This window comes from Drosophila ananassae, chromosome 2R, assembly GCF_017639315.1.
Source record: "Drosophila ananassae strain 14024-0371.13 chromosome 2R, ASM1763931v2, whole genome shotgun sequence".
NCBI lineage: Eukaryota > Metazoa > Arthropoda > Insecta > Diptera > Drosophilidae > Drosophila > Drosophila ananassae.
The window spans coordinates 12,002,086-12,028,586 of record NC_057928.1 but is presented as its reverse complement, the minus strand read 5'-3'; the positions used below and the strand labels follow the sequence as shown (position 1 = coordinate 12,028,586).

Sequence of the window (26,501 nt, the reverse complement as noted above, 5' to 3'; positions counted from 1 at the left end):
ACACACACTCCCGTACACACATGCTTCTTTTAACTTACTCACATGCCATTTGCTTGTGCTTTGTATGAATTTTACGAATATTTCATAACAAGAATTATGCTTGTGTCTAAGCCGGTGAGTAAATGGCTGTATATACGAGTTGTTGGCCTGGTCCTGTTGTCGTGTCGTATCGCATGTTTTGTCATACGAAGTGGCTATGCAAAGACAAACAAGCCAGAACAAAAATGTTGTCAATCAGGGCTGGAGATAACCGGAGACAAAGGCGTAACCGGCCGGATGGTAAACCCTTAAATTGCCCCAGACAGCTGGGATGAGTGTCTCCTGTGTACACTGCGTTTCTCTGGAAACAAATTAAGTTGAACCATTCAAAATTCTTCATATACGAACTATTTCCTTTGGCGGCAGGCCACATATATTTTTCATAGCATACTTTTCCGGGCAGGCGCTTCGTGAAACTTGTAAAGGATTCTTATTCAACTATGTATGTTGAAGTTTTTTAGTAGTTTTATTTAAAATATTTTTGTCAAACTCTTCTTAAGTCTTAAAAGATAAATTTAACGAGAATGCCATGACAAATATGTGCAATTAGTGCACTCATAAATTTTCAATAACCAATTAATGAGGTCACCTCGCACATATATTCTTTTATAAGTTGGGTAAGCAACCTTTCATTATGTTCCCATTCGATTGCCTTAATTTTTCCTTCATAACTTCTCCTCGGGTGAAATCATGTGAGCAATTAAGCTGCTCCCGATTGACGCTAATTAATGAACAGCACTCAAAATTATTATGTGTGAAGGAAAAGAAGCAGTGCCGCAGATATGACAGCTTTTTCAAGGGGCTGCCACGATTGCCACGCCCACCTCAGACATACACAGGGCACACAATTTCAATTTTCGTTCCATGTAATTTGCGTGGATAATTTATATGCACGACGGCAGGCGGTATAGAAGACACACCTCCATCTCCATCTCCACCTCAATCTCCCTTTTTTCGAGATGGGAGAGATGTGGAACTGTGCAGAGTGCGGGATGAAATAAATTTTGCAGCATCATTTAAGCTTAATTAAGACGCCCAGCCGCAGGCGATGATGGCCAGGAGATCCAAAGGCGCCACAAAAGCCTCCATTGCACCGTGCCCGACATAAATAAATGAGTGACTGAGTGGCTGAGTGGTTCGGTGGTTCAATTGGGTGGCTGAGTGGTGGCCGCGTGCATATTCGAGGGCCAAGCATCGGCGATGTCTATTTGATTTCTAGCCAACTCACGATTCCACGCATTAAATCGCTTAGACAATGTCAGAAGGCATCATTACTCACGGCCCGGCTGGCAGGCCACGTTCAGTCCCCGTCCGATTGCCCTCGTCATCTCAAATGAGTGGTGCGATAAAGCAGTTAAAAAGGCTCTTACACTGTAAAAAAAGATATGCAAAAATATTGCCCAAAGGTATATCAACAAAACTATAGATGATTATGTGGGAAAATATATTCTTTTTTCTATACATTTTACCCACTTTATGTGGCCCGAAGAAGCCCGATGGCTTAGAGAGCGAGTGAGGCTAGAAGTAACTCGATTCCCGGCCAATGTTGATTTTTAATTACTGAGCTCAGGAAGAAGGCAAAGAAATGTAACGATATTTACTATGAAATTCAATGCCATTAAACACAATTAAGTGTGTCGGGGTGGAGGCAACCGGCTTCCTCGAAACAGAAAACCGACATAAGCAGACAATTAGCCGGGGTGGTGTTGGCTAAAATTCATTGAGCCACCGGTTCAAAGTGTTGCACATTACGCATCATTTCAGCCGACTTTCAGGACCTGTGCAGGTCCTTTTTACGTATATCCCTGTGACTCGGCTCCTCGGAAAAGCCAGCTGGTGGGGCGGCATGGAAAGACAAAATGGGCGAAGCTGGAAAAAATGCGAAACAAAAGCGTGAAAATTGCAAAAGTTTTCTTAATTGCTCCACGCGGCTCGTCAACGTTGTCGAAAATTAAGGGCAAATATGCAAAGTCATTGTGTGGAATGGAGTGTGCCGCAGGGTTGTGTGTGGTGCTAGGGTTGGGAATAAAAGGGAAGGGAACGGCCCTAGCCCACGTAATGATTGGGAAGGAGGCTCCGCCTCGCAGAGGAGGGTAAAAAAAAGGCAAGTGATTCGCACCCTCTTCCACACATGCAGGATTCCCAGGACCCACAAATGAGTCGCATTCGGTGTCGGCAATCGAATCCACTTTTAAAACTCCTCGTTGTCCTTTTCTACCAGCACAGGTTGCTTTAATGGGGATGAAAAAATAAGAAGTTTTCAATAAAAAATATAAAGCTTTCAAATATTTATCATTTAATACTATTATTTGTAAAACAAATACTTCCAATAAACTCAGAGCTCTGCTACTTTGGAACAAAATATTTTCATAATCCATTCAAAACTAATAGGTAAATAAAAGTAAATGAATACGATACATTCGCCATCAAAATTGTTTATACTTTTGTTTGGAATTATGTGAAACTTTTAGTTCGATTTAACTTCAGCAACGAAAACATAAACTATGTTTACATTCCATGTCATGTTTTATTGAAAAATTGTTGGGTGATGCTTTTAAAACCCATTGAATAAAATAATTTTGATGTGGGAATAGCATGAATTGTTTCAACAGCTTAATCAAAACTTAATCAAAATTTTATGAAATATTTTGAGTTTAGTTACTCATTGTGTTGAAATTTAAATTGGAAATGTGTCAATTGCACACTCGAACGTGTTCAAGAATGGGGTTTCGCATTATAATTAAACCCAAAAGTTGTTTACATCGTCTTGTGGGTGGATTCTCGGTAGGAAAGCAACATTAACTTGAGTGCATTTGGCAAACCACTAAGTTGAGCAGCTACAAATGCGTAAATGTCCTTTCTAGTGAGAGGATGCTACAGTATCCTGCCAGCCAGCCAGACAGACGGCTGGCTGAGTGGTGACAGTGGTGGATGCTGCTGTTTCCAGTAAATGCCAATTGCAGGAGAACCGTTTAAATTAAATGCCACATTTACATTCACATTTGCATTCACTCAAAATTTTCCGCATTAAGCATATTGAGCTTACGGCCACGCCCCTTTTTTGTTCACTTTCAGGATGAAAATGGGGGATTTTCCAGCTGCAGCATCAGCCTCAGCAGCAATAGCAGCCTTTTGTTTAATGAAGCCGAAGTTGAGGGGCGTGCATGTGGAAAAACAGTTTTCGAATGAATGCAAGTTTTAATCCTTGAAATATGATTTGAGTGCAAATATTTTGCATAACCATGAGCTCGACAGTGAAAAGGGTTGGCCGGGTGCAAAAAAATAAAGAAGGAGAAAGGCGCAGGGAATCCTTGCGGTTGCCATATGTGCTTTTGTGTGTGTGAGCAGTGACACAATTCCACCAGCTATGCGCGTCTGTGTTAGTGTGGGGCGGGTGGGATAGGGTGTTTGTGTGTGCACTTGTTCTTGCCAACCGCAAACACTTCAGTCGCTTGAAGGTTACCCCCTCACACAGCCACAGCCCTTGCCACTTTCCTTGCCAAGTTCCTAACTAAGAGCAAGAGCCACAGGACCCAGTTGCAGATTCATTTCCTCAGTGCACAGTGCCACAAAAGTTTTTGATTTAAAACACAGAAGCATAATTCACAAATTTCTCATGTCTCATACTAATGGAACAAAGAATATTTAGGGACAAAATTGTCTCTGAACTCTGCTTCATTTCAAACTGAAAGATGTGAGGACCAAAACACAGTTCCACTGTAGCCCCACAGGATGTACGACTTTAAAAATGCATTTGCCGAGAAGCCCCTTCGGACATTGTTCAAATTGAATGTTAAAGGCGCCCACCTTCGACCACAGGACACAGAGCAGTTCGGCTCGGGGCACTTTAAATGAGCGGGTCCCGAATGTAATGGACCCAATGACATCCACTGTATCGGAGAGGAGTGTTGAGGAGTTCTGGGTGAAAAAGCACCGCAGTGGGTGGATGAATGAATGTAAATGTCATTTTGCACGCCACATAAATTTCTTGCCAACAGCTGCACTTTGGGTTTTTAATATTTTTGCGGTGAGCTGCACAAAGATAAAAGGTTCTCTTGCCATATACCCAACCCGATCCCCATCTCACTCTAAAATTTGCATATATGCATGTGTCGGGGCTTTAGGTGTCTAGGTGTCTATTTGCAGCAGTTTTTGACTTTTTACCCACCAAACCGAATCGAAAATTTCATTTCTCGCCTCGGCATTGTGCTCTCCTCGTTGCAGACATGACAAATGCCGGTGTGCAAGGACCCATCGAGGGATACAATTCGCTGGACGAGCTACTGACAACCACACAGTCACAGTCGGCGGGGCAGGCGGCCCTCTTCCAGCCCACCACGCCCACCGCCGCCTACACGCACCCCAAGTGGATGGAGCCTTACTTCGATCCCTCGACTCCGCGCAATGTCACCGCCCTAATGGGCAAGTCGGCCTACCTGAGCTGCCGTGTGCGCAATTTGGCCAACAAAACGGTGAGTTTTTAGGCTCACAGAGTCTGCACTTCAAGAATTAAGTGTCTTTCAGGCATGGATTTTTCCGTATGATTTCAGCTCTAACAAAATTTTTCTTTTAGTGCGTTGGGAGGGAAAATGTTCTTTGGGGAAAGCTGCTGGGGTTAACAGCGAACTCGTGTCAAAAACTTTGTTGTCGTGCGTGACGACATTGACTAGCCTTACCATTAAAGTTTCTTCCAACTTTTGCTTCTGCTCCATGCGCGAAATCTTTTTTTTCATTTTTAATTTTTCCGGCCTTGCCGTGGCTTGATTTCTTTGCTGATTTCCTAACCTGGCCGACGACATGGTCGCATAGACCAAAAATGTAATTCCCCTAGCATGACGATGAAATTTTTAATTAGTTCTGTAGTCCCCCCGACCGCTTTTGTTTGGCTTTGTGGTGAAGCGACTTTCAAGTTTGGCACTAAGTTGTTTTTTGTCTTCGGGAAATTTAGCAATTTCTTCTCTTTTTTTCCTCCATTTTTTGTGTTTTTTATTTTTGTTTCCTCCTCTTGGCTGCTGTTGTTGTTTTGCAATTGTTTCCTTTGTTTATCTGCTTTAATTGCTCCCTTTCCCGGTTTTTATTTTCGGGTCGAAGGGCAAAGGTCGGCCGTAGGCAACCTGCTGCTCCTTCAGCTTAATCTTCGGAGCATCCTGCTGTCACAAACAGACAGCATAAAAATTCAAAAATATATTTCCAAATATGGAAAACATGTGCCGGCACTGAGGGAAAAGTATTTCAAAACTTTTAATTATAGGACTTAAGTTTTTGGAAACACTTTAATGCTTTTTTCCATTAAATTATTGGCACATTCTTAGTTCTTGCTGAAAAGTTTTAATTTTATTTTCGGTGTAGAAACGTTTTGTTAGCATTTTGTAGAATTTAATTAGGAATGGAGACCCCAGCTGCCACACCCTTTAAATGTGTTTAATGAAATGTATAATTGTCAAAAGTGACAGGAGACGGAAGCCGGGTCGGCTGAAAATTTTTTAATATGCCCGACAGATAGGTTCATGAATAATTAGGCGGCACAAGGGGCAAAGAAGCGATTAATGAGGCCGCCACACGTCCTGGGCCCCCTAAGGAGTGATTATCCCATTCCTCAAATTTGCATACAGATGCTCGCTACTGGGATCCTCCAGCCAGTTTTCAGTGTGAAAAACCCGAGGCTCAAATGCCAAAAACCAACAAACTTTCAACACGCTCGCGAGTACTTGACACAAATGCACCACCAGGAAGTGGATGCCGCTAGAAGGGAGAACTAGAATGAGAATGGAATGGCATGGTGTGGCATGGAGATGCGAATCGGATGCGGATGGCGTTGCAGGATGCCGTTTGCAGGCGCAACTTTTAATTTCTTGCCAAACAAAAGAGAAACGAGTGCCAGTCCAAGCTCAAACACACACACACATGGCATGGAGGAACTAACACACACATATACATCAACTGTACAACCTCAAGTGGGCGCGCCTTTTTGAACCACTCCCCCCATCTAGCCATGCCACGCCCCCCGCTCAGCTTTCGCCCAGCACTTTCAATTGCATTTGAGCGCGAAATTATTTAAACAATTTCATGAAATTGCTCTCGCCGCACGCGTCAACAGCACTTGGCTCTCAGTCCGAGTTGCACGAACCCGAAAAGTTGCACCGCCGCACCACAGCAGGGCATCCTGCTGCACCCACTTGGCATCACCACCGCCACCGACCCCGCCCCTGGCCCTGATGGCTCAGTGGCTCCAGCAACTGGGCTGGACTTGCAACTTGAAGCGGAATGTCGAGTTGTTGTGTTGCTGCTTTTGCTGTTACTGATGTTCGGACACTGAGAAAAAATAGTTTTTCTTTGTGGCTTTATTGAAGTGTCATCTTAGTATATTTTTTTATAATTTTAAAGCTTGTATATTCCTGTGTCTCTATAGTTAAGATTTAAAACATAATATGTCCCTTTTTTTGTCAGAAAACACTAAAAGAAACATACATTATAGATTGTACAAATTGGATAGCTAGTTTTCTTCCTGTTCATATTGAGGAGGCGTTTCTGCTAATATGGGCGGGGTCTGATGGCAAGGGGTCCTGTAAAGGATTCTCCATTACGGCACCGCATGCAACACAGCGTGCACTTGTTAATTACGCTTTAATTTGTTGCGTAAAATGTTTGTTTAATGGCAGCGTTGTCGCTGCGAGAGTTGTCAAAAGTGCGAACGCCATGTTTTTCTCACTTTTATGCACTTTCGTCCTGGTTGCTGCACGGGGAATCTAACATACATGAACCCTTTACCCTGCGATACTCTCTATTCCCACGCAAATCCAAAAAAAAAAAAAAACAGCAGGAACACCAGTACCGAGTCCTTATGGAGGCGCTATTGTTGGAAGCGGCCCTCGAAAGTATGCAACAACATTTCGTATAATTAAACGCACGCACGCATCGTTGTGGCAGTTCCTTTTGGCCATGTTAGTACGTATACTTGTAAATGGGGGAGTGAAGTGTGTGGGTGCCCGCCTGGCTGTCAAGTGCGATAATTTTGCATTTACATTTGACTTAATAAGTTTGCATAAGCCGGCGGTGCCAGCTTACAAAGTTATCTCTGTGCACCGCAAACTACTTAAAAAGTTTGCGATAATTAAGCAAAGCCAAAACAACTCGAGCTCGACCAGCAACAGCATCCTTAGAGCTTCAAACGCCCAAGATTTCCTACCAAAATATTTTTCAGTGCGTCACACATTACTCATACGTCACGTCTCCCAAAAGGAATACTAAAAAAGCAACAAATGCAAAAAGTTTTTATCGCCTTTTCTACGGCATCGTGGCATTATCTCCATCAAAGTTTGGGAGTTTTATTCGATTTTAATGGCACGATGTCGGCAATTCATTTTCAATTGCTGCATTTTTAATGAGCCAGACGTTGGCCTTAAATAGAACAACAAATAGTATACAATTTTAAAAAGGTTTAATACAGTTTCTCTATATTTATTGAGTCCTAGAGGTATTAATAAAATTTAAGGAAATGAATTGCACTGGTTTAATAGGATTAGACGGGCTAATAAAAAAACAGCACATCGAATCAAACAAACAAACTTGATGGATTTTTGCAGGTATCCTGGATCCGGCATCGCGACATACACATCCTGACCGTCGGCTCGTACACCTACACCTCGGACCAGAGGTTCCAGGCCACCCACCACCAGGACACTGACGACTGGACCCTCCAGATAAAGTGGGCCCAGAAGCGGGACGCCGGGATGTACGAGTGCCAGATATCGACGCAGCCGGTCCGCAGCTATTTCGTTCGCCTCAATGTAGTCGGTGAGTATTCGGTGGGGTTCCGATTCGGGCTTCATAAAAAAATCAACCATTTGTCGTCGCAAATAACAAAGGGCACTTGCTGAGAGGCAGCTGTGTAAAAAAAAAAGAGCAAGTAAAGAAAAAAAAGATGAGAAAAGAAACCAAGTTGTTGAACAAATAAATTACACACAGCAAACGAGTGAGTAACACGCACGGCCAAGGCAATGTCGATGGAACGTCGAGGACTTGGTTTTTATACGACAATAATTCCATTTTATCTCGTACTTTATTATTCTACAGTGCCACAGTGCTACACAGTGCTCCTCCGCCCACCTAGACTCCTTCCGTTTCTGTCCTTTTTTTTTTGGATTTTTTTTTATTTTCAACAACTCGCTTTTTCATGCACTTATTTTTCTGTGTCCTTTCTGTCGTGTGTCTTTTTCGGTGTCTCCAGTGCCAACGGCCACCATCCTGGGAGGTCCTGACCTTCACGTTGATAAAGGCAGCACCATAAATCTCACTTGCACTGTAAAGTTCAGCCCCGAGCCACCGGCCTACATCTTCTGGTATCATCACGAGGAGGTAATTCAAGTTTATTGTTACATATTCTCTATATTGTTTGAACAGCTAACGCACCTCAACTACCCAGATTGCGAGATTCTCCTTTAATAGTCAATTGTCTGGCAATGATTAACGGCGGCACTTTCTATACCCTAACAGAGGGTATTATAAATTTTTTCAAAAGTGTGTAACGCAGTGAAGGCGACATCTTAGGATTTTTTAACATCTTATGAGATAGGGATATCTAGTGGTACATAATAGGGGTTCTTATTTCTTATCTAAAATATTGCTTAAATGACATTTTGAAATTTTTCAAATTTCTACAAGGGATACCCCTTTAAAAATGTGGGGTTTCCATATTTCCCCAGTTGGCCCCCTTCCGATAGCCATAGATCAGGCAATATACGTCCGACCTGGAAATAAAATACCTTTTTGTAATCAGTGCATCTAGGACCTCAATTCCTCATCCAAAATATTGCTTAAATGACATTTTAAAATTTTTCAAATTGTTACAAGGGGTACCCCTTTAAAAATGTGGGGTTTCCATATTTCCCCAGTTGGCCCCCTTCCGATAGCCATAGATCAGGCAATATACGTCCGATCTGGAAATAAAGAACCTTTTTGTAATCAGTGCATCTAGGACCTCAATTCCTCATCCAAAATATTGCTTAAATGACATTTTAAAATTTTTCGTGCTTCGTGCTTCCGATCTGAATTTTGTAATCAGCGCATCTTGAACATCAATTTCTTATCTAAAATATTGCTTAAAGGACATTTTTTAATTTTTGAATATTTTAGTAAGGTAATTGTTTCATTAAAAGACACTTTTCATCAAAAAGAAATTAGTTGGTATATGCAAGGATTGTTTTCTATCTTTTCCCACTGAAAACATCAAACTGCTGAGAAAACTTTGTTACTTATACACCACTGGTTGTTGGAAAAAGTTATCCTGCATTTCTCCAATCTTACGTTCTTGACACTTTTCGCGCTTACACCCCCACATGTTGCCGCGAATCCCTCATCAGAATCAGCCCTGCCCCAACGTTATTTAAACGTCAGCTGTTGTTATTTTAATGAGTGAATCAACGCGCTGGATATCCAGCATGTCCTTCACATATGCAAATGCGGTGCGACGGCAACTGGGTCAATGGCGTTTGGCGGACAGGTTATGTTTAAATTACCGGCGGTGACAAACATTTGACAAAGAAGTGAAAAGTTTCAGAGGATGCTAAGGAGTGGGGGCGCAGTAGAATGTATCCTTACACCATTTGGCTGCCCTTGCTCCTGTCAATTAGCTCTGTTGTCTTAGCCAAGTTGAGCTGCATCAACTTCTGGCTAATTGCGGGGCGTTAAATGCGCTTCAGCTTGAGTCCTGGTCCGAATCCTCATCCGCAACAGTGGCACGCTAATTGCAATGCAAAAGCCAACAAAATATCAACAAAAAAAGGGAGAAAACGCCGGAGAGGTTCGGCTTAAAAAAAAGTAGCTGAAGGATAAAACCAAATGGCGTCGAGGTAAATCCTGCTGGCAACTGCTGCTCTTGCCTGGCCACTTGGCGGATTTTAATGTATTCCTGGAATTTTCTAATTAAAATCCTTGCAGCACTGCCTGGCCCACCTGTCCTGGTACCTGCTCCTAGTATGGAGCCGGAACCTTAACAACGCGTCCTTGCCGCCGGCTTTGTAAAGTCCTGGCCGTGTCCGTGTCCGCGTCCTTTCCACACGGTTCCGTGCTGCCCTGTGTACACGGATTATTTACGATCCATGCAAATTTGCTGTTAATTAGTTGAATGGATGGATAAACTCAGCTGATGCACTTCCACATCCACTTCCACAGTTTTTGCCACCGCAGCGACAGAAATGTGCGCAGCACTTTTTGCAGCTCTGGCAGCTCGCACTTCCGCTCGCTAATTGTAATTAACGTGTTGCATATTTTCGCCTTTCCGCCAGCCTGAGGTCAGAGCCTTGACAGGTAATGTGGCATATGGGGCACGAAGAGCCCCTTCAATTGGCTAATTCCTGCACCTTGGAAAATATTTTATAATAGAATAGTATTTAGGGAGTTCTTTATTACTTACAAACAAAAAATACAAACAATTATATTTTTAGATATTCACATTTTAAAGTCCTCTATTAAATTTGTTACCGAATATTCTTTATTTTCTAGCCATGTTAAAATATTTGGCATTATTCCAATTACCTGACGTTGTCTTGGCTTCAGCTTAGCGTCTGTTAGTTCATCTTATCCAGGCTCTTTGGCAAACTTCCATGTGCCGGATCAGTTTCAATATTCAAGTGGCATTTTCAATCGTCAGTGCTTTATTTTTTTTCGCCATCCTCTCGCACATTTTAGTGTTCTGAGCCCGGGGCGACTTTTATGTACTTTTAGTGGGCAATGTTCGGATTTTTACGGTTCGGTTTTCTTGCTTTTTTATTTTTGAAATATGCGGGCGATTATTGCGTTGAGAGAGTGCCACATAAATCGGATATATGCGCATTTTCAATGAGCTACAAACATTTTACACAAATATTTTATTTACTTTTTTGTCATTGTGATCCGGTGTTATTATTCCTGCTTGGGCCTTTTGTGTCTCTTGCCAGGCTACCAACGGCGTGTGGCTTTTTCAATTCAATTGAATCCAATTCGATTCGATTCCGATCCGATCCCTGGATTGAAGAAGTCAGACACCCGAACGGAACCAGCTGCAGTTGTCATGAAAATTGTAAGCGGCACGCCATAAATTTTTAAGCCTGCACGCTGTGCAAAAAGGTTTTTTTGTTTCCAATTTATAAAATGGCAAAGTGCAGATTCGGAATAATTGCGAGATGACACCCGAATGGCCTTTCCAATTTGCCCTCCCTCTCAGCTGAATTCTCATTAACTAATTTGGGCCGCCGACAGAAATATTATAATACAAATATGAAATTTATTCCAGAGTCAGCAGTAATAGCGCCACGATATCGTGTTCTGGCTGATAGGCAAACTTTTCACTTGCCAAAAGTTTCGGCGACAAAGTTTTTGTCATTTTCATTGTTTTGACGACTGTTACCCTGGGCATAGCAGGGTGTTTCTGAGTCTATACTATGCTAATTAGGTCTAAAAGTTAAGTTTGAGATTATTCCGAATGGGCCATTCAATCTGGACATATTTATTTCTTCCTTAGTAACTATAATGAAATGCATAAGGATACTCGAACATCACCTGTTCGAATATCTCTTGAAATTACCATAATCGGTAGCAATGGTTTCGTTTTAGCCAATTTCCGGCCATAGTACTTTATGTCTATATCTATTTGGCCATCGTCATCATTATCAGTGACGCTAACTTTCCTTTCATTCTTCATACTATTGCAAATGTTGTCGATTAGCCGGTATTAGATGGCAAATTATGCTCGGCTCCAGCTCCCTTCCGTAACAGACAGTCCTTCTCGGTTCACTTCAGTTTTTGCCCAAGGGTTGTCAGCCATCTCATTTCCGCCGTTGTTTTTGTTTTTCCTCTAGGCTTCAGGCATCTGGCTTCTGGCAAAGTCTTTGCCCTGTCAGCGGCATTATGTGTTAATATCAATTCCCTGTCAGCTCTTTGCTGTTCTCAACTCTGGCCTGGTGTATTGGTAAATTATTCCGGTATTTGTTTTTGTCAGCCATCGGTAGCGACTTAATATGCATTCAGCCGCTCTTGGCTCTTTTCTGCTGCCTGTCTGTTGTTAGCTGTTAGCGGCAGTTCTCAAGAGGTCCTGCCATTCGGCAGAAATCGATAATCGAATTGGATTTTGACGGAGTGCCTGGGCGGGTGCAGGGGAGAAGCAATAATCATAATGAGGAGGAAGCCTTCAACTTAAACCCGCTTGTCTTGCATGAAATATCGCGTGATCTTTGATGTCGCGACTCTCGAGTCGACTTTAATCATTAACACACTCATCAGATTCCAATTAAAATCGCAATATTCAGCCGTGTCAATCAGAGGCAGCTGCTGCCTCTAACCTGTCTCATTCACTGTCTTACACCTTGAATTATTTTGCAATTTAAATCAAAGACATATCAGCTGCAGTCTCATTACTCTATTCATTAATTTTGTTACGTTTTTTAGGAGGGACTTTAAAAGCACATTAGGCAACAGCCGTGACAACAATTATTCGTCCGCCTACCCTCATTGTTTTGGCATTATTGTTTGTTTTGCTGGGGAATGTACTCACACGATCCCCTCTTACATTTTCAGGTCATTAATTATGATTCATCAAGAGGCGGCGTGTCGGTAATTACCGAAAAGGGCGATGTGACAACCTCGTTTCTCCTCATACAGAATGCAGATCTGGCCGATTCTGGCAAATATTCCTGTGCGCCCTCCAATGCAGATGTTGCCAGTGTGCGTGTGCATGTCCTAAATGGTAAGTACCACCTCAGTCCCCTTCCAGCAGACCCACTCTCTCTCTCTATAGAATCCGAATCAACCAAATGGAGGGGCTCAGCAATGGCTGCCATCCTCTGGGCAAATACTCGAATGCCCGCCCCTTGAAACAGAATTTTTAGGAAAGAGCATTTACATTAACTGACAAGCGAACCTGACAGCCTATCTGTTTGTCCTGATTGTGTTTCAGGCCAACTCTGTTCCACACGTACAAAAATTGATTTTATTTTGGACTAATATTTGTAATGAAAAGGTTATATTTTGGGAAGAAAATTATTGTTCGCTGGAATATTATTTGTCAATGACATCCATGGATGAATACATGTATTCATGTCAAAGAGTAGCCCAGCGGGTTGGTTTATGAAGTTAAATGAGAAGCCCCACCAACCACTGACCACTGACCGCCTTGACCCACTGAAAGCGAACAGAGACCAGCTTCCGATTCCGATTCCCTATTCCTATTCCGATTGCAATTTCGGCTCATTTCCGCCTGCATGGAGGACGCTTCGATGCCGTGACTCTTTCACAATTGACCAGGCCCTTAATAAATTGTGCAGGAACTGTCGTTCGGGTGGCTTAGTTTGTCTGATTTCCACCAGGACCAATGCCAGGACCAGCCAGAACTAAATCAGACCACAAAAGTGCACTACTATTCCGGACAAACCCGAAATAGCCTCTGTGCCAATTTCGGTTGAAGTTTTGATGCGACCCTCGGGGCCATGGGAGGGTTGTATTGTTTGTAGCGGTTTGGAACACATAATCGCATCAATTATGAGCAAATTAATTAGCACACTGCGGTTAATTGCAGTTAAGTGAGTGCCAGACCGAGACGGCGATGGAGAACGAGATCCGAGTGCCAGGCTAACAGGCTACCAGCCCCAACAAGGCTCCCGGGAAAGGATTTCCATCTCCCTGCTCCAGTTTCCATCTCCTGTTCCCATTACGCACTCCTCCCCGCCGCGGAAAGAGACAGAAACAGGCTAAAGGATAGAGACGGGGAGACGCACAGAGACAAAGACGGATGCCGGCGACATTTACAAATTGCGAGTGGGACCGGGCAAAAGGAATTGTTGCAATTTGCCAGCATAATCGCTGTCGATCGGCGTGGATTTGACACAGTTAAAATAAATTACGTAATTGTAAAGGCCGACCCGAGAAAAAGGGGAGTACACTGCAAAAAACTGCGCAAAGTAGGTGGTGGCTTTGAGCTTTTAATGAGCTGTACGAAGGGAGGCATTTTAAACAATTGAGGCAACTGAGACAGACCTTTTCTCAATGTTCGAGTTTATAAAATTATAGAATATAGTTCTTATAAAAAAATACATTATTTTAGGCTTAATATATTTTATTCTTTTAATTATTAAACTAGTGATTAAATGCCACATTTTTTTTCTCTGTAAAATAAACACCAAAACATCGACAATGACAGCGAATCCTATACAATTTTTAGCGGATAGGGTTTCTGGGTTGGAGGGCAGCAGGAAAAGGAAATGAAGGGGGCGCACGTTTTTCAATCATGCTAACAGTACTATGGTGACCTCTAGCCCCGCCCTTGCCGCCATGCCCCCTCCTCACTTGCCGCAAATGGACCGCAAATGGTAACGTGCGGAAATCCATGCTGTTGCCATTGTAAACGTTTGCCAGCCATTATGCATGAATGCATAGAAATAGAAAAACAGCATCGGGATAAGGGATGAGGAATGGGGTTTGAGGGATGGGGTTTGAGGGGCAGAGAAGCAGAGTCCTGCATGCAGGTGCTTCTTTGGGGGGGTGAAGAGGTGGCGGCTTGGTGGGTTAACAAACAAAATAATGAAGCAACAGCGCCGGGAGCTCTGGAATCACAAACAAACGAGTCAAAGGACGCGCCCCATGAAAACCTAAAATGGTCATGGGATATACGAGCTTGTACCCATCCGGATGTTTTAAACGGACGGAGCGATAAGCCGGAGCTCGGAAAACGCAGAAAAATCTAAGAGAAACAAAATTATTCAATATTTAACGGGTTTTTTGCGCTTTTAAGAGGGGAAAAGTGTATTTAACTTTAAAGTGATAGTAATGGAGAGAGTTTCATCACTTTCACTACAAAAAGTAACCTTGGAATTGTATTTATTTTTTATTTATTTTATATCCCACCTATTATACGTTTGTATGCTGACTGTCCAAGCGTTTAAAGTTATTGGAAAGCGTTTTGTGCAGCGGATTAACCAATTTATAATATTTAGCTGGTTTTATGTATTTGCTTGGCAGAATTGTTGGCTTTTGTGGGCTATTGTTTGCACATTGGCTTTGTTATAGTCGAATTGGAATAAAATCAGATTATATGTTTTGTGATAAGCGAGTGGGGCCTCTGAAGGCCACTGGTAGTCATGCGTTAGTGACGCAAACAAGGGGCTTCAACAATCCCTCTTCATGGATGTGAGTTTGGCTTACAGAAGGCCCTTATGTCCATTGTCCGTTTGCCAGTCCAAATGGTTTTTGCAAGGATCAGCAAGGATAGTCAGGTGCCAAGGGCTCTATCAGTTCTTTCTCTGCATTTCTTTTTCTGAGTTTGCAGTGGTTTCAAAATGCAAACGACCATTAAAATATTAAGAATAAGTCAGCTAATATTCAAATATCTGTTACTATCATAACATCTACTATCTTCGTCTTTGAAGCTCTGTGCAATTTAAAGTTATTTCGAGATATTTCGCCGATACTTTAGACACGGGATGTCAAATGCAGAACCCGCAGCAATATCCGCCTGGAGAACTTGCCAAAATTGGATTTCCATCGGCCACATTAGCGAGAGAATTTTGAGATGTCTGGATCCATTAAAATGGGTTTAAAGACCGCAGCCCGAAAACCAATGTAGCTCGTCCCCAAGCACTGGTTGTATTCTGTCAATCAGCCAACAATTGGGTAAATCAAGACCACGGGACCAGGTCCACGCCCGCACAAGTTCCCGGACTGCCACCCGCCTGTGCTGGCTGCGGCCATCGACGGTGCGTCGCCGGAATGCCTAAACAGGTTGTTTGCCCTATTTGCTGCTGATGATTTCGATGCATTTGCCAACGAGAGCTGTCTTGCAGGATGGGGATTTTCCAGCCACCTGGCTCCATTCAATTATCCTAGAAGGAGCTGGCGGGGAAGGCGGCACCGGTCCAGGTGACTCGTGGCTTGGCATATTGATATTTGTGCGACGGGCAAGGCTGCTGCTGCCTTTGCAGTTTACACTTGAGAAATCAAACGGAATCCCCCGGCCGTGTCACAACAAATGTCCTGCCATCTGATCCAGCAGGAAGAAAAAATGCTGGAAATAGTCGAAAAAAATAAATCCCTGGGATTGGATTGGCAACGAAAGTTTGAGTTTCGATTTATTTTCGCCAGCTTGAAATTTCTTTGGCTATTTGTGTAGCGCTTTTGTTGGATGCTCATCAAATGGCAAACGACTTGGACCAGATCAAGGCAAGTGTGAGAAGTTAAAGCCTTGACCTGCTCTACGGGTGTCCTCTTTACTGAAGTGGAGCCAAATCCTCGCTGGTCTGCTCTCTAGCCTGACCTGGCTGCACATATCGAAGTCACCGGGATGTCCTGCGAAACACACATCCAAATCCTTTAGTCAGGTTTCGCTGGATGGCGAATTTATTCTACCCGACAACGTTGTGTCCTGAAGATTAGCTTTGTATTTTGTCACAGGAAATTACATTGCGCCTTAAGGATGCCGTGGCGCAAAAATTTCGTTTCATTGTTTGCGCGTTTGTATCTGGCTTCAGTGGCCGACCTCCTGATCCCTGGTCTTTGGTCTTTTGCTCCATGGGGAAAGTGCTATAGTCAGTGCATGGAGGAGTCGAATTCCCAAGGCAACAGCCTGACCAACACAGAGGAAAAAGACTTAAGACTGGATGTTCATATGTGAGCAATAATTATATCTCATTGCCTAATGAGAATCCACAAAACCAAGCATGATATTCCATATTTCCCATATTCAGAACTTAAAGAAGATAATTTCATTCTGTGCACTTCGTTGGAATGTCTCTAATCGTGTGTACGTGTCCATTGTCAGCGGTGTGAGAGTTCGGGGGCTTAGCACACGAAGAATCCGGCAAACTGTCCACCTGCCTTCCATTCCTACTCCATTAGCTTGTACATTAGACGCGGCACACAAAGCTAACACTTCCTGTATCGTCCTCGGGCCACCGGGAGTGGGATCTGCGATGTGTCCCTGCGAATCCGAGTCCATGGCTTCGCTTTCTTGCTCCTTCAGCTAGTTTGGCATTCCGGCAAGAAAATTTAATACAATCTAAAGCAAATTGCACAGAGCAAATGTGTGTATTTAAAAAGCAATGATGGTCGTTGCCTGATAGGCCACCAAAATACACAAGGAGAAGTTTTAAAAAAAGTATGGCATTCTTAATAGATAATTTCGAAAAGTATGGATTTGGTGAACAAAAAGCCCTATATATCTCATATCTATCAATAGTAGCTTCTACATATTCTTATATTTATTAATTTCCTTTTTTGGTACTGCTTTTCTTCAGTGTTAAATCCAAAAACTAATGCCTGGAAAAACTTTAGCCATAACTTATGATAACATTTCCGTGTGTGCGTTTGTACATCGTATTCACAGCTCCCACAGCCCACCCCAGTCCATATTCCGCACACTTAGAGGCTTCTCTTCATGCATAGTCAATCCTCAGAGATTGCCGGCTAACATAATTTGTGCCATGTTGAACAGCGGCAGAGGCCTGATATGTAGAGAGGCAATGAAAATGATACACAAGAATAAATGAGAAATGATTATATTATTACATATTTGATATTTATAGGCTATACTAATAGGCAGTCTTTTCAGACATTTAAATTGCTTATTAAAAAAGTCGCTTGATTTCACTTTTTTTGAGCATACCTTTCTAAGGTATGTAAGGTCCTCCTGTATTTTTCTCTGTGCAAACAAATATGGACTAGTTTTAACCACAGCCACAAGCCAAGCCAGAGAGTCAGAAGAACAGAGCCAGCTCATAAGTGTAGTCGAAAGGATAACTCCTTCGCAGCCATAAAGGGAGGCGAGGCGGGGAAGTCCTGGGTTAGCAAACAAATCCGCAGCTAATAATATACGGCTTTTGTTTATTAGATTCATACATTTTCTAGACAAGTTTTGACGCATATGCGTACGTGGGCGGATGGATATCAGTGTGCTGGCTGTGTATTCAGCATCCCTATGCCATATCCTGTATCCTGTATCCTGTAGCCCAGCCCATTAGGTTAGCTTTTATGGGCGCACTGCGTGCCAGAGTCCCCAAAAACCGAATTCCATATACGTATATATAAATTGAGCCCGCCACTCGAAGTGATTTTAATAAAATTACCAAAGCGTGTAGGTAAAAACATCTTGGAGCTTGAGTCTCGGCCTCTCAGCAGTAGCAACAGCATGAGCAGGAGCACCAGCATGTAAATCCTGGCCAGAAATCGCTGCCGTTGGCAGAAAATTGTTGCCTGTGTTCGACCTATGATGAAATCGGGGGCAAATTGCATGATTTACGTAATGGAATAAATAAAATAAATTGCTTAATTTACTGATAAATTACATGAGCAGAAGCATACGAAACTTTGCCGTGACATATGTGGCCTATGAGAGGGGTGAGTCCTTGTGCGGCGGGGGCCTGGGATTTTTTGGGTGGCCCGGGGTGTCATAGTTACGCTTCCAACTCCACGTCCACCGGCTCATTGGTGGCCCTTTGTTTTCTTTCTTCGCTTCGCTTTTGCATTTTTACTTTGGCACATTTTACGAGATTAATTTCGTTGCCAGGCTATATCGAGAGGGAGCAGGTCCTGTGGTCAGATTCAACCTCAAAAACCGCAAGCCACACGCACCCACACATTCCTGCAGTCAGGAAAAAGGGTATGGTTTCAAAAAAATGGATTTTAGATGGATTAGAGATGTAAAGTTGGAGTCTTTTAAGTTTTTGTTTTTCAAATTTTGAATAAGTATGTAAGAGTCTCTATAATTTTTATATTTTAAACTCCATAAGTTATACTTTACGGTTTCCTTTTTGTTTCTGTGTATGCCAAGAAAAATGGTGTGTGAGTAAAAATAGCTGCAGGCGTGTAAACTATGGCTACTTAACCCTCACAAACAAAGCGGTTCTGAGAGACGCACACCTATGAAAATTGCACACACCTGGTGTGGGCCCTCCTATACGCCTCTGGCCAGCTCATTTGTAGCCTGGACCTTTGGGCAGCTATACCTCGAATATTTACGAAAGATTTATGCCAAAAGCTAATTTAATGGAAAAACCTATTGTTCAGGACCTGTGTGTGTATGTGTGTTTCAGTATTTGTATTTTGAGGTCAGCCTAAGCCGCTGCACTATTAGACCCAAAGAACTTAGTCGGCCGGCCAGCTTTCCAGGCTATTGTTCTGGCCACATATACGACTGCGTTATTGCCGCCCGACTTGACCCAAATCTAATTATTTATGTTAATCGGTCTCCAAAGACCCATGAGCTTATATATCAAAACTGCCATGGACTTGGAGGGAGTAATTTAGTTTCGCAAAAGGCCCAACCTGCCAAAGAGTACATATTTCAGCCAGATAAGACCATTTATAAAAGATTTAAATTAGTGCAACTGGTGCACTTGACAAGATTCAATTAGCTGCAACGGACTACAAGCTCTGGCGGGGATTAGGAAAATAAAAGTTACGGAAAATTAGCTTCTGTCCAAGTAGCTGCCGGGTGATGGGACACGTTTGCAGCAAACAAACTAATCGAAAGTCAGGACACTCCTGCCACTTCAGGTCACCGGGCAAGAGTATAATCAGACCAACAGCAGAAGCAAAAATCACTGAAAAAATAAATTTTTATTTTTTTTTTTAATGTTTTTCATTTGAGAATATTTTGGAAGGATAATGGAAACAGTTTTATCCAACAGAGTAACTGGGAAACTTATTTCTATTCATTTTATAAGGATTTCAACTACAAACCTGATTATTTTTTTTTCTTCAGAGTCTGTAAAAAGTAATATAAATCTATTCAATATTTTCTCGCCATGTAGCAGAAGCAGCAACAGAGTCAACTTCTGCAATCTGCCATGGCTAATCTCAAAGGGTGCTGTGTCCTGGTGCTGTTGCAAAGTCAACCCGGCATATTGGCTCTCTATCAATGTGGCTGGTCGGTTGCACTCATTGCCATCATATGGCCATGCCCTCCGCTTCCACTTCCACTTCCACTGTCATGTCCACCTCCATGAAATCCCTGATCCCATTTGAATTTTCAATTGAAATCAAGTTTTAATGTGACCCCAACTGGACAGGATAGCTGTAGAACGAAGACTTGGACGGGGGGCTGGCTAAAAATTAGAGCTGAACTCATTTATGGCCAAAACGGATATCAAAATTTAATTAAATTTTCATTTTCAATTTCTGTCCTGGCATGTGTGTGATTTTTGGGGGCGTAGTGGCAGTGTGCAGTGTGCAGTGGGTTTAAGTAGCTAGACTGAACTCAATTTTTTGTTCACCCCATACCGAGCACTACAATTTCAATTGAGGGCATCGCAAACTCAATTATGACAATCGAGAACGCCAGCCAGGCAGCCAGGCAGACTACAAATACAAAAAACTTGGGCAAAAAACAATTGGGAAGGATGTCGGTGACAAAAAAATGTCGATTATCCTGCTTTGGGTGAGCATTTTTCATCGTGTATTTTGTCATTTCCAAATTTGTCACATGACAGGCGGCAGGAGTAGCGGAGCAGGAGCAGCAACAGCGGTAGCATAATGTTGGTTTTGGCTTTAATGTCATATCCCCGACACATTTCCATTCCGATTCCGAATCCCCGTTCAGCCATTCTGCCATTTGGAATTCCCATTCCCAGTCCCATTCTAATTCCCTTTGCTGTTGAATCGCCCCGGGTCGCTCTGGGGATTTTTAACGAATGTGATTTGAAAATCAAGTTTTTGCGCAAATTGTGAAAACGAATAAAGGGCATCAATCATTCAGTCGAGCATCGAGTGAGCTGAAGTGTATAGTAAATGTCACTGCCAGGGCCTTGTGGACTCCTGGACTCTTACACTCCTAGTCCTAGTCCTAGAGTCTTGAATTCCTGCTATCCTGGACTCCTGGCCAGTAGACTTTCACTTCCGCTTGCCGGGGCATTTCCGCTGGCCACTAAGCACCCTGCCCCAATATGTTGATCCTTGGTCCTTCGTTAGGGTGGCATGTGAATGTGTGTATTTATACGTGGACTCCTTTTGCGAATTCTATTTCAGCGCAATATTAACCAAGTTAAGCCAGCACATCAGGGCCGAAGGTATGTTCATTCCGCGTCTAATGAAATTTCCAGGGACTAGAAACGAAGGTTCACGGGGAGAAATTAAAGATCGTTAATCAACTTAGCTTGGAGTATGAAAAAAATTGTTTTTGGATTTTCAGCTTTACAAGTGAGACAAGGTTAAGAATCCCTAAAATTCATAATGATTATTTTCTCAGTGCACCTTCCGTAGTTCATAAACACCAAATTCATGAATACCCTAGGCATAAACTTTAATTTCCAAACCTACTCCTCCGTATACATATATGTTTGTTTATTTCTATTGCCAGTATGCCTCAATTTGCTGGCAGCTTTGTTTGGGGATGATGATGTTTTTGCCGTTCGTATTAGAGCTGGTCCGGGTCCTGGTGCTGGTGTCCTGGTGCTGGTGTCCTGGTATTGGCTCTCCTTTCGTCCTTTAGCTTTCACCTTTGGTTTTGGCTTTATTGCCCCGGCGGCTCTTATGACCACTCTTATGGCCTGGCAGGAGGAGACGACAGGACCTGCTGGGCGGCTTTGGCTTTTTGTATACAGGTGACACATTCATTTGTTGGGCGCTTTGATTATTTCAAACGAACCGAAAACCGTTAGTTACGTCGGCTGCCCCTCAGATTATGTCCTGTCAGGATCTGTCCAGGTGTCGTACTGGCTAAATGGTAATTTGTCTGCCAGACAGGACTCGTTGGTGTTTATTGGAGCTATTTCGTTTTGGGATGCGGCCACTGCTGTTGCTGGCAGGCAGTGCCAAAAATTGCATTTGCTTTATTAATTGCCAATTTATGCTCGCAATTTAATTATGAAATGCACAGAAATTCACTAGTTATTGAAAACACAAACAAACGGACGCACATATTCATTTAATATTCAGTCTAGGGGCACATACCGGACGCAAAATTGAATGGAGAAAAGCATTCCAGCCAGTGAAATGTCAGAAAAGAAAATAAAACTCAATTCTAATTGAAATTCAGCATTCGCAATGGAATTTCTTTGAATGCGTGTGTCAGTAAATATATGCATAGATGCACTTGATAGAGAGTAGTAGAGAGGAGTTGTGATGGCTTTTGTAACCTTCAATCCTTGTTATAACTTGTTCTGACATTGTTCTTTTTGAATTGATCTTACAACCCTTGGGCATCTCACTTAGAAAGTTACCTAGCTCCAGGAACAATACGTGTTTCCAGCAAAATAACCCTTCGAGTTTTTCCCCTTTTACGGAACGGCAACGGTCTATTTGCTCTTTGAATCGTCCGCAAAAAATGCCTAAAATGAAATATGAACTCAGTCAGTTGTTTCACAGATTGATACCAATACGCTGGCGGGACGCAGTTTTCACTCTCAGGTCTATTTTCAGAACTGACACAGCTACTCCCTTCGCGAATCAGTGATGCATGCACAGCATTTTATTTCTATTTTTTTCACGACTGCATTTCCATTTTTCCGCGAGGTAGAGGCAGGGAAAAAGCGTCCAACATATTCAAAATTGAAACATGCAGAGTTTCTCGACTTCTCTTGTTTTTTATTTTGCCAGTTTGCGAATATGCGAGTCCCAGGTGAAAACGAGCACGACGTGGGGCAGGAAGCAGGACCCAGGATGTAGAGTCATTGTGCTGCACAAACAAATGCTTATGTTTTTGCTTATCACACCGCCGACGCCGCCGGCAACTGCAATCTTGCCCAGATTGAAAGCCATAATCCGGCTGTTCTGGCTCTGTTTCTGGCGGGGGTTTTTTCACAAATTTTCCACCAAAGGTGAAAGCGAACTTTTGGCGGTCAGTTGCTCAATTGAAGGCTGGATATCCGCCGCGGATTTACAAAGAACCCGAAACCACAGCCCAGAAGCAGTGTCAAAGGCGAGGCATCTCTGGCGCAGTCTTGCAGCCAGCTGATACAGAAAATTTCACCAAAAAACTGAAAAGCATTTGCTTTTAATTAAAAATTTCCACTTGGCAAACTTTTGGAGACCCGCTGGAAATTACTTACTGCCAACTACAGATACTTGGCCCCCTCGCCACCGTCATAACAAAAGCAAAAAATATAAATTGCTGTATTATGTACATAATCAATTTAGCTATGCAATTTTAATTACAATTTCTGGGCGGGGTCAGCACACATGACACGCCCACAGGGGGGGTCGGCGTATAGTCGGCAAATAGCTTGGTAGCTCGGAAAATTCCGAGAAGGAGCCGCTCCTTTGCGATATGCCGTGCGCCACTGCATCGATGTCCTTCGGGGCAAGTGTCAGACAGTGTCTGCAAAAAGTTAATACACATGACGTGCAACAAATTATATTTATCGCGCATCGGCAAGCATCAAATTATCGGGCTACACCGCCAACCGCAGCAAACGGGAAAGGATCTTTCGGTGTCTCATCGACAACCTCGTCTTCCACAAATTGACGCTTAAGGACAATTTTCACTTCATTACGCGCCATTACAGCTACCTCCGTTTTTTTCCTTTTTGCAATGCATACCTAATGGGTAGCAAGGCTCCAGGTAAAAGCTTAAAAACGACACTATGAAGCCGAAGGAAGGCATTCGGCGATATATGTATATTCGGAGCCATATATCAGATTCTGTAAAGAATATATTGCGATCCACTGTAATTAAAGAATATGAGGCTAAGGAGATCGCAGGATGACAATGAATGGATCATAAATGCACAAATAAAGTAAATAACAAACAAATAAATATAATTTAGATGAAGCAGAGGGACGGCAGGAGACGCCACAGTTAAGAAATACAAAATAAATATAAAAAAGAGTCAATGGATCTTCGATTCATAAATAAAATTAAAAAATACATATATATTTAAATAATATTGCTTAAGCTGAAGGCGGTGTTGGAAAGGATGCTAAAGCAGGAGACGCCAACACTGGGAAATATGAAGTTAAGGAATAAAAATAAACAAAAAGAAAAAAAATTAAAATAATATAGCTAACGATGAAGGTGTTGAGAAGGATGCTGAAGCAAGAGACTCCAACGCTGGACTCCAAGCTCAGGAGATCGCACGATGGGGATACTCACCGATCGGATTGTCAAAAAAAAAAATAAAGAAAAACCAAAAAAATTAACATAATATAGCTGAAGCTGTAGGCGGTGTTGTTAAGGATGCTGAAGCAGGAGACGCCAACACTGGGAAATATGAAGTTAAGGAATAAAAATAAACAAAAAGAAAAAAAATTAAAATAATATAGCTAACGATGAAGGTGTTGAGAAGGATGCTGAAGCAGGAGACGCCAACGTTAAGAAATACAAAATAAAGATTAAAAGAGTAAATAGATCTTCGATTCATAAATAAAATTAAAAAATATATATATTTAAATAATATAGCTGAAGCTGAAGGCGGTGTTGGGAAGGAGGCTGAAGCAGGAGACTCCAACGCTGGAGAATAAAATTAAAGGGAATAAAAAGCTCAGGATGTCGCACCATGGGAGTACTCACCGATCGGTTTGTAAAAAAAAAAAAATAAAGAAAAACCAAAAAAATTTACATAATATAGCTGAAGCTGTAGGCGGTGTTGTGAAGGATGCTGAAGCAGGAGAAGCCAAAGGGAATATTGAAATAAAAAAAAAAAGGGTTTGGATCATAGATAAAAAAAAAAAAAACAAATAGGTAAATGAAAATTTTCAAATACAGAAATTGAAAAAAAAATAGAATAGAATGGAAATATGTACCCCGTAGCCATAAAAGGTAGATTTCAAAAAAATCCTTTAAAATCAGATAGCAGGTAAATGTTTTTTTTTTTGTATCAAAATCCAACAAAGTTTCCAAACAAGGTTTCCACCTATCAAAAGTGGCATTAAAATTATATACCAAAAAATTGAAGCAAAATAAAGTAGAAAAAGAGATCGAATTCCACTGGGAGAGGACGACAACGAAAATTAAAAAAATAAAAGAAGTAACTGGCCTTCGGGGGACCGTAGAAGAAGGGTCTTTAGAGTCCAAATATTACTGTAAAATAATAATTATAAAAAAAGCCAACCAAAAAAATAAAAGAAGACCATATTTAAATTAAAAGAAAAATAATTTACTGGATGCCTTTCTTTCAAAATCCAACAAAGTTTCCAACCGAGAGTTCCATCTTTTAAGACTGGCATATAAAAGAAAATAAAATTTGAAGCAAATTAAATTAGAAAATAAGAGCAAGTTCCAACGGAGGATCGTAGAAGAAGGGTCTTAAGAGGCCAATCCTTAAAATAATATAATAAATAAAAAATATCAAGACAGTAAAAAGCGCATTATTCCACCGCTTTGGAATAAAAAAAAAAAGCAAAAATAAAAATATTAAAGGTAAAATAGAAACTTAATAATTGAAGATGTGAACGCCTTGAGGTCTGGCGGACTAATGGAACTATACAATGCCACTATTTGTCAGGAAACTTCTTGAAGTTTGACCCTTTTCTTAATTATGTAAAATCTCACAATAGTGTAACCGTAAAATTTAAAACATTTCCGAAGGGTTGTTAGTGTTGCAGTGTTGTATTAAGATGCCCTCCCCCCCAAAATAATGTCATTTTGTAGAACTCTACGTTTCGCCAACCTTTGCATAAATAAACTAATGAGGAAAAATGATGGGACTTATATCACCTAAAGGTATCCCAGGCACATCCAGACAACCCAACATGCTCGGATGGGTGGCATAATTAATTGTGATTGATATAAGAAATTATTCCGCCGGCGGCCAAACAGATGGCTCGGCAAAGTCGGTCCCAGAAAAGCCAAAAAGGGCGCGCAATGAAAAATCATTTGGTAAACTGTCCCGAAAACCAACACCCAAGCTGCAAGACATTTGTACAAATAAGAATACACCCGCACAGTGCAGAGGAAGAAATGTCTTGTTTTATAAACGATAAAAACATATAAGCTCCATCTAATCATACTTGGGTTTCTCTCAGTGTATATTACACATACGAAAAGTGATCCGCACACCTGCACACGCCAAATGGGACATCATAAAGAAACTCAATTTGTTGCCGCTCGAGCGATTTGTTTGCCACGCAAATGAACAAAACGAGTGGCAAGCAAAGCCAAAGGTGTGGCCCCGTGTATCCCGTGTGTGGGTGTCCGTGTGTCCATGTGTCCATGTGTGTGGGTAAGCGGATGCAGCGTTGGCCATTTTAATTTATGTCGGTTGGCAGCGCTTTGCTAAGCTGCTTAACGCCGCCAGTGGAATAGGAACAGGAAAGCAGAAAGCACAAGCCCACGAGCAAGGCAAAAGCAGTTGTAGAAGCAAAAAACTAGAAAGCAGCAAGAAATGCTTTCTACCCCGAACAGCAAAAAAGGCCGCGGACTAGGGTCTGCAAATAACCTTAAAATATAGCAGCCGGCTTAAACAATGGCTATATGGCTAAGAGGGGAAAGAACGTGGCTTGCATGCCAGCAAGGGTGTGAGAATAATTCGCTAGCAAATTGAAAATAAACGCTCGGTGCTAACTAAAAA

The 26,501-nt window shown here is 42.1% G+C and overlaps 1 protein-coding gene across 2 annotated transcripts in view; it reads left to right on the top strand.

Moving 5' to 3' along the window:
- LOC6493456 (junctional adhesion molecule A) overlaps positions 1-26,501 on the top strand; it is a 93,488-nt gene that overhangs the window by 52,797 nt on the left and 14,190 nt on the right. For both annotated transcript variants that reach the window (XM_001957750.3, XM_014908898.2), the window contains exons 3-6: positions 4,264-4,511; positions 7,623-7,833; positions 8,267-8,394; positions 12,589-12,757. In XM_001957750.3, the coding sequence (XP_001957786.2) occupies positions 4,264-4,511; positions 7,623-7,833; positions 8,267-8,394; positions 12,589-12,757 (756 nt within the window). The remainder of the gene's footprint in view (positions 1-4,263; positions 4,512-7,622; positions 7,834-8,266; positions 8,395-12,588; positions 12,758-26,501) is intronic.